Below are 9,119 nucleotides of genomic sequence, written 5' to 3'. Positions count from 1 at the left end.
GAAAGGGTAAATTTAAGTTTTTGAAACAGTACATGCTGGCAAATTCAATAGCAGCGTTAAAGCAAAAGATAAAAAGATTATACTACTTGTTCCTGGTATGTTGTGTTCAAGAATTTACAACCAGAGGCTCCTAAATCACAATCAACTCAAGGGCAGTGCGTTTTTTTTTTCTAAATTACAGAAGAGTTTCATTTGAATGGAAAAGTGTTAGGAGGCTGAAGCTTTTAAAAGAGGAACTAAAACTAGTTAATTGCTATGCTTACATTCTAATGTAGAATGCTTAAAAACTTTTTCATGCATTTACTCCCACACTCATTTTTAAAACTACTAATTTGAACAGTGAAGGAAAAAAGCGGATAATTAAAGATTGCTGCTTATATGGTTTTAATGATCATGTATTTATGGCGTCCAAATAACTGAAGATTTAAAACACACTCAATTCAATATGCAACCAGGAACTGGTGGGATAAATTATACATCACCCACAATTCTTAAGTGGCTATTCATATTACTCAAATAGAAGGGCTTTATCTGTACTTTAATAAATTTAAAAGCTATTATTATTAAATTCTAAACATACCAATGAGACTGTGACTCAAAACAAAATACAGTACAAATTTATTGACTCCAATCATTCTTAGTCAAGATTTAAGTAAACAGACAATAGAATTGTAATACAAATAAGCAATGGATTAACGATAGAAATCCTATTTTACTGTGTTTTCAGTCCAAAAAGTTATTCCTAATAAAACTGAACAATGATTTTACTCTAAGGCATATGACTACAAAATATACACAACTATAAAATCACTCATTTGTTTTTAACAGTATTTACTCAATGAAGATTCTGAATTAGTTTGGATTAATGTCCGTAAGAGATTATCACCTTTTGAAAATTATTAGCCAAATATAGCTTTGTGAGAAATCTGAACAGCACTAATAAATGACAAAGAGTACTGAATTAAATTATTTTAAAGATTTACAGTAAAATACTTTGGTTCCCAGAGACTGCCTCTAAAAAGAATTTTTAAAAACCTGATGTTTATTCATCTTGTTCTTCTCCAAAATCTAAACAGATTGTTTTTTTCTCCCCAATCATGTGGAAATGCCATAAACTAGAATACACTTAGAAGCACTGAACAAGATATTAAAAATTATGCAAACATCAAACCTCTTAAAGTGCTAAAGCCACAAGAGAAAAATCTATTTTTAAAATTTAAAAAAGCCCAGTGGCTAGTGTTAAAGAACACTTACTAATGGTAGTTATTAACATTATTTAAATCAGTAACACTTTTCACAATTATTGCAAAAAATATTGATGAGGCATCAGAAATTGACAAATTAGCTTGAACTATTCCAAAACTGGTTAACTAGATACAATTTGTAAGGAAACATGTTATGAATGACATCTAATTATTTTTGTAGTATGAACATTCAAATAATTTCACTTCCTGAAGTTCCAGATTATGATTTTATGTACACACACCCACAACCCCAATTTGAGTGAAGCCAACTTAAGACCCATTAATTCTCAATGTCTCTCTCTCTGAGATCACCCACCTGGCCTGCAGAATAAGCCACCCTACATGTCCAGCAAAGAGCTAATTTTCTCCAGTTTTGTCACTAGGGGGTTGTGGGGAGGGGAGTGAGGTGGACTGCACCAGGTGACACTGTCAGAGGGGATAACAATAAAATTACTGTCTATAAATTTTGTGTGTGGTGTTTCCAGAAATTTTTTTTTTTTTTAACAAAAATATCCCTGTAGTTAGTTGTAACAACAAAAACACTTTTTAAGTACAGCTTACGTGTTATCAACACATCTACAAGGCTAATACTCTATCCTAATTTACTCTTTGAACCTTCTAATGCACTTGTCAGAGCTGTCATTATTACCCAATTACAAATACACTTTGAATCATGTGGTTTCATCAGTATATGCTACAAGCACACACTGTTGTTTTCATTGTTGCTGGTATTTGTATAGCTGATTTTGTCAAATTTTCTGGTTTTAGCTACAATGTTGTGGTAATTAGTATTTGTGAACCTGTATCAGTAACTTTTTGAGAATGAAGTAGTAATTAAAAGGAGAAAAGTCAAAAAAAGCCTTCTGCTCAATTAACAAAGTTGTACCAAATGTTGTGATTCAATGTAGGTTTTACAAAACAAGTGTGTTGTTAGTATTCACAGAAGCTAAGAAATTACATTTTTAAGCAATTTACAACTATACTTATCACATATTATTCTATGATTAAAATTGATAAATATTATTCACAGGGGTGGCACTAGGTGACACCAACCCTAGTGACACCACTGATTTTCCCCTCTGGTAGCACCAATAAGGGCTCTGTGTGGATTCAACTACCACCAATTAAGTGCTGGGGCATAATATTAAGAAGAGCAGGTGATGACAGTCCATTCTAGAACAGAAAACCAGGTACAGCATTCATCTCTCCACAAGTGCAAATAGCAACACTGCTGAATTGTTACTCATACATTTTGATAAAATGATAATGTATGCAAACTCTAATAGTTTTAAAGATGAACATTCTAGTAATGTTGAAATATTTTTACTATTAAGAATGCACAATATTTGTTATCTCCATTGCTTACTTTGAGTGACTGATAAAAACATATACGTATTATGTTATTCTCCCCCACCCCAAGTAAAGAGATTCAGTAACAAGAGCTCCTCAGATTAACAAAGAATATATTAAAACATTTTACATTCTTTCCACAACTATATAAAAAAGCAGGCATCCTGAAAACTTACAAGGAATAATAAGCTTTCTACATTTTCAAAATTAATTACAATCAAGAAAAACATTTACAAGAATATCTTTACTAGCTAATTAAGGAGTTGCAACAATGAAAGGCCAACTTGTTTCACACCAAATATTTGCCAACTGGCCGAGATAAACATTCTTAAAAAAACTGTTTGCTGAATAATTAACATCTTTCATTATTTTACTTAACATTTAAAATAGTTACGTGAATGGAAGCATATTTTATTTTTCGACCAACAAAATAAACTCTTTCAGCCTAGTGCTCTTAAGATACAATATAAAAAGTAATAGAAAAACCAGAACTGCATTATAAATGTTTTTGGTTCAAAAGTTTACTTGAAATCTTATGCTCCTTGTCTAGACAAAAATGTGAGCTAACAAAACACTGGTAATTTTTTTAAACCTAACAGATATGCTGAGCCTTTATTTAGATCAAAAATACTTTTTGCTGATTAATATTATTATTAAAAAATTCTCAAAAATGTAGCATAAAGTTTCAAGTCTTGGGATACTGAATTTACAATGCCAAGAGACTGTGTATCGTGGAAGTACTATAGATACTCCACACAAGTGACGATTACTCTGAGGGAAACTGTCTTTTTTTGAAAAAGTGAAAGCTACCAGGATGTTCAGAGTAAGAAATACCACATTATAGAGGATGAATGAACAAGAATCCATCCTGACATTCCATAGAAAATCATATGCTTTAGTTTTGTCTTTAAAATGCATAGATTTCTCCAAGGAAATAATAATAAAGATGGCAACCATCAGTAACTGAAAATTTTATTTCCCTTTTTACATCAAATTTAAGTAGGAAGATAGGATGTAATGACTCAAATATTTTTGGAGTTTTGAGTTTTTCAAATGGTAAAATTTCATATAATTTCTACAATGTACAAAAGCTTTTAGGATTTCATAAAAATGGTTGTTTCAATTTTTAAAAAATTATTTTCTTACCACTGGTGTGGAATATGGATAATGAGACCAAGGGGTACAAATTCTAGCTAGCTAGAGCACACATGTAAGTCTCAGCAAATTAGTCACAGTATCTGCTGTTTTTGTTTGCTTGAAAGAATTTTTTAGAAAAGATCAACAGTAAACTTGGAGTTTTAACTTATATCTCCATCTTAAAAGGATTTGTAGTTTCAATAATATTTCTACCCTAATCCTTACCCCTCTCTAGGTGAAATGAAATTTCCCATTTTGAAACACCCCATTAAGCTTTGGATAACATCCACTTAAGAGCTTTAAGTGGTAAATTACACATAATTGAAGAAAAGAAGCCCAAGCCCTATGCACCAAAATAAGCAGCAAATACAAATTTTGGGACTCGATAGTATTGTATTTCAACACACGTCTATGAACTAGCAAGCTGTGACTTAAAGCAGAATGGTTTTACCATTCACTTTTTACCACAAGTACTACCAAGGGGGGAAGGGGGGAGAAAATGCCAACTAAAAAATTCTAACATAAATCATCACACAAAGTTTATGTCTTGCCTATATTGTTCTTGAAAAGTATGGAGAAACCACAGTGTGGTGTTTCTCCCTCTGCACTGAAGTCTCTAAGTGATTTAGAATTTCAGAGGTGCTGTACTGCTTCCGAATGTTGGGGATCTACTTATATATATGTTCCAAATGTTTTTGTTCAACGAATGTTGATATATGACTTTGTGTTTTGTCTCAAAGTCCAATCTCATTATCAGTTTGTGACAACATAAACCAGAGCAAACTCAAACCCTGACACCCAAATGCTAGTCTGTATTTAAAAGTGTGGTGTAGCTGACACACAACACAGCTCAGCAGTTTTATGACATGCCTATTGTTACCAAAGCTCCTATAAATTGACTTTAGATGCATTTCATAAATCATAATCTTTCCATTTCCAAAATCTGTCTTACAGTTTTACCATCAAGTTTTTAGTATTTTATAAACATCTAAGTATTACTATTGCTGATTTAAATTTCTCACAACTTTTATACAAAAAAAGTTCTACATGACCACAAAATATCAAGTATTTATTTTTATCAAGTGTCAGGATAACTTTAATTAAAGTTGAGGTTTATCATTTTTTATTGCTAAAGTATTCTATATCTAAATCAATACTGCAAACTACTCCACTTCTTCCTGATACATTTTGGACTTAAAAACATGGCTAAGAATGTACTAGAACTTTGGTGTCTGATATAATCAGAAGAAGAAATACTTTACAGTATTTCACTAATTTCAAATCAGTTAAACAAAGAAAGAAAACCTCAATTAAAAGATTATACTGACACCACGGAATGAGGAACCATGCAAATAATCAAGATTAATCAAATTTTAACATTAATGAAATCAAATCATTCTGTTACTGTAAGGTCCAGAACCACAATATTTTTAAGTTTCTCTAAAGTTGAACAAGGATATTACTAATTATCATCAGTTTATCTGAAACTTAAATTCAAGGATAATTTCCAACCTTTATTTTTTTCAAAAAAATAATTTGTTTCATTTGATGCATCTCATAATGTAGGCTGATATCTAGAAACCATCTCCCATTTCATAATAGATTAAAAGTATCGGTGTTTTAATTGTGGGTTTGTTCATGACTCCAAAGACTAAACGCAGTCTTGAATGTCCTATGACAGAGTTTACACATAAACTGTCTTTTAAATGTGATTGCTGACAGGGGTGGAGCATGGTAAAAAAGTGTGTCTGATTCTTGGGGTGCAAATAATTTCTCTGTAGCAGGAGTTGGATTTTCAGACAAAGCAGTTGGACTGTCAGGTTCCAAGGGCTGGATCTTGGGCAGTGGGGGTGGCGGCGGCAGGGGCGGTGGGGAAGGAGAGTTTGTTGGTGCAGGGCACACTTCAGATTCTTTATGCAGTGACTCCTCTGTGGCCTGAGACATGTGGGACTGGAAGTGACTCCAGAGCCGGAAATTCGTGCGAAAAGCTTTGTTGCAGACATGACAGATGAAAGGTTTCACAGAACACAGAAGCTCCTGGTGACGTTCCAGCTGCTTGTGCACCGTGAACATTTTCCCACATTTCTCACAGGGCCACAGGCTGGTGTCTTTGCTTGTACCTGTTTCTTTGGGGGCTACACTGGTCTCGGGCACCTCTTCTTCTGCCTCTTCCACAGGCTCCTCTTTGACTTGGATTTTAAGTTGCTTAGAAAGACTGAGGTCTTCAGGGAGACAAGAGGAGTCTTCAGAATCAAAGTTAATTTGTTCAGAAGAATCACTGAACACATTATCATCTTTTGCTGTGATCACATGGTTAACTTTATTCGTCTCAGACTGAGACTGCAGCCTTGCAGAACTCATGACTTCACCATTGTGGTCAAGAACAGGCAGAGAAAAGTTTTCTGTTGGTGCCATGGTGTTCTGGTTGTGGACTTCAACCTGGTGTCGCCAAATGCTGAAGGAGGACTTGAAGGTGCGCATGCACTCGAGACAGGTCAGCTTCTTGTACTCACATTTGCTCTCGTGCTCCTGCTTTAGCTCGGGTGAGAAAAACCTAAGGCTGCAGTAAGGACAAACGGTTGCATTTCTGCATAATCTCTCGTGGTTGCCTTGTTCTAGAAGAGAAGAGAGCTTAGCATTACAGAGGCGGCACTGGTAAACCTCCTTGCTTTCTACTGGGCTTTCAATAGGGACATGCTCTTTTGGCTTAGTGACTCTATTTACTCCAATGGGTTTTTCTCCCGGGTGCATTTTTATGTGCTGTTTAAATTGAGAGAGAAAACGATAGGCTTTTCCACAGTAAGTGCAAATATATGCTCCTTTGGCTCTTGATCTTAAGTTCCTCTTGATGACTTGCGCTTGGGAACTAGTCTGTCCCTGAAAACCAGGCTTGCCACGCCTTAACTTAATGATTAGGGCCTTTTTAATTTCCCTCTCTCTCACTATGTCAATCAACTTTCTTTGGAATTTTTCATCCAAAACAGCATGTGAACTAGAGGCTGGGGATGGGTTCTTCACTATGCCGTGCTGTGTCTGACAATGTGTCCACACTTTAAAGTTTGTGTGAAATCTCTTGTGACAGATGTCACAAGCATAGGGCTTTTCAGGGTTATGGTATATGTTAACATGACGGTGAAGACCTGCTGTTGATCTAAAGATCTTAAGGCAATGTTTGCATTTAAATTTTTTGTTTGGTCTCGTTCCCTCCAACTCACCAAATTCATCTTTATTCAAGTCAGAATCTGGAAAGTCAGCCTCGAGGAGAGTAGGACTCGAGCCTTCCTCACAGTTATCTTCTGACACAGGAGATCCATGTTCATTTACCTTTAGCTTCTTAAATGGCAACCTTCTGTCAGCCTGGAACCTTCTCTTGGCTGGGAGTCTGCTCATTTCCTTTGGGTTGTCTTCTGTTTTCAAGGAAAAGTCTTTTGTGACTGACAGTGAGGTTGCTGCTGTTGCTGCCGCCGCGTCCCCCACGGTGACTCTGATGATGTCCGAAGGGTCTGAGAGTGGGCTGCTGGGCTCCGTTTTTATACGAACCTCTGTGACGGGTGAGGCAGCCTCCCTGTCTGTGGACTGAGAAGCACTGAAGGACCTAAGGCGATGTGGTGAAAGGACTGGAGTCCTGTCATCCAGGGCCACTTTCTCACTACCATCTTTTAAAGATGACTTTTGAGATAAAGCACAAAGCACATTCCCTGGTGCATCATTTGACATGGAAGATAATCCCTGGGAAGATTTCAAATCTATTGAGGGTGAATACATGGGAACCTGGCTATCCATCGACAGCGACCGTCTGAGGAGACTCTTGACAAGCGGGCCACTCCTGTCAATGCTTTGGTTTCCAGAACCAGGCTCACTGGATGGGATAACTAATCCCAATTTTGAGTAGTACAGTAAGTTTCTATCTTCACTTTGACCACCTCCTGTGTCAGTCTCTTTCAAGAGATAGGGAGCCTCTGATGAGCTACACAGAGACAAAACAGGTGGCCGTGGTTTTCTCAAAGCCAGCTCTATGGCTTTTCCTTTTGGAAGCTGACCACTCACACCTGGTTTGTCATCTGCAGCTTCTCTGTCTTGTAGAGGCTTTGAAGGCAATACCGCATTTCTTTTCACCAAATTGCTTCTACTAGAATCATCCAAAGAGCCAGAACGCTCAAGAGACTTTGCATATCCCACAGAACTATCTCTTGGCCAACTCTTTTCACTGAGTGATAGATTTTGAAGCGGATCAATTGGTTTTGGGACATGAGGCTTACTGATACTAGTCTCGGTGGCAATGCTACGTGAGGGCCTAGAAGCATGGCTTACATCGGGTAAGTTTTGACTAACTGTTTTTCCTTGTGCTTCATTTCTACTCTGACAGACAATGACACTTCTCTTTTGGGAATTGTTTTCATCATCTTCTATGAAAACTTTTTTTCTACTGGGACATGTCAGGAAGGGGGCTTGAGGTGTCTTAGAAACAATGTTAGTCAGGAAGGAAATCCCCAGACTATAGCCAAGTTCTTGTACGGCAGCCAGGCTGCTCTTCTCAACAAACAAAGACGAAGAATAGATGTAATTTAAAACATTGTCAAAAGCATCTGGTTCACAAAAGTCAAGCTGAAATACAGTCTGTGACTCGTTCTCCTTATTTGTGAATAAACTCTGGAAGTATTCACTGCTGGCAGCCAAGACGTTTTTATGAGCTCGAAATTTCTGGTCTCCAACGATCAGAAGCACATCACAGAGCTGTCCTTTGAGGCGCTCCTCGTTGAGAGCACTCAGGAGAGAAATGGCATGTGCTGGGTTTATGTAATGCAGTAACCCCTCCATTGTTTGGGTTTATCTGAAAGACAAATGTACAACTATTACAAATAATGCAATGACAAGTCCTCCAGGAAACTGGGGGCTCTTCAAGGGCAGGGAACACCACTTATCTTTAAACAGGTGCCCATATTTAGCTAACTAGTAAGCAGACAAAAGGTTTCTGGGTGAACAATCTTACATAAATAACACTGAAAATAAAAAGGGTGAAGTTTCCTGGCTTAAGCTGGTCATCAATCATTAAACTCAAAGAATTGTAACTAAAGATTATAATATGGGCAGTTTCATACGAGGAAAAAGGCAGCTATGTATGTAGGGAAGGAATAGCTGAAAATAAAAGGTTTATTACATAGGGCCTTTATCCATTTGATGCTTGGTTCTCTTCCTTATTAGTTCAGAATAAACATTCAGAAAATAACTATGAATTATCAAAATTCCTAAAGTCTGTAATTCTGAAAAAAATCAGTTTTATACTATGTATGCTTAAAGGTAACATAAATTGCTAATAATGGGTTGCAAAGTAGAGAGGTCATACCAGACTTTTCAAAATATGTAAGCATTTGGAAACACAAAAAGTCA

At 36.4% G+C, this 9,119-nt stretch overlaps 1 protein-coding gene across 1 annotated transcript; it reads right to left on the bottom strand.

Moving 5' to 3' along the window:
- Nucleotides 1-5,351: 5,351 nt before the first annotated feature.
- LOC103202398 (zinc finger and BTB domain-containing protein 21) lies at nucleotides 5,352-8,549 on the bottom strand. The gene is made up of 2 exons (XM_007947281.2): nucleotides 6,947-8,549; nucleotides 5,352-6,346 (listed from the first exon to the last, which is right to left on the bottom strand). Exons 1-2 carry the CDS (start codon nucleotides 8,547-8,549, stop codon nucleotides 5,352-5,354), a joined length of 2,598 nt encoding a protein of 865 aa, XP_007945472.1.
- Between the last annotated feature and the right edge of the window lie 570 nt (nucleotides 8,550-9,119).

The sequence above is a fragment of the Orycteropus afer genome, unplaced genomic scaffold (genome assembly GCF_000298275.1).
Source record: "Orycteropus afer afer isolate SDZICR_OR568_19922 unplaced genomic scaffold, OryAfe1.0 scaffold00179, whole genome shotgun sequence".
NCBI lineage: Eukaryota > Metazoa > Chordata > Mammalia > Tubulidentata > Orycteropodidae > Orycteropus > Orycteropus afer.
Note: the sequence above shows the minus strand (reverse complement) of the source record. Positions and strands in the feature narration are given on the sequence as shown.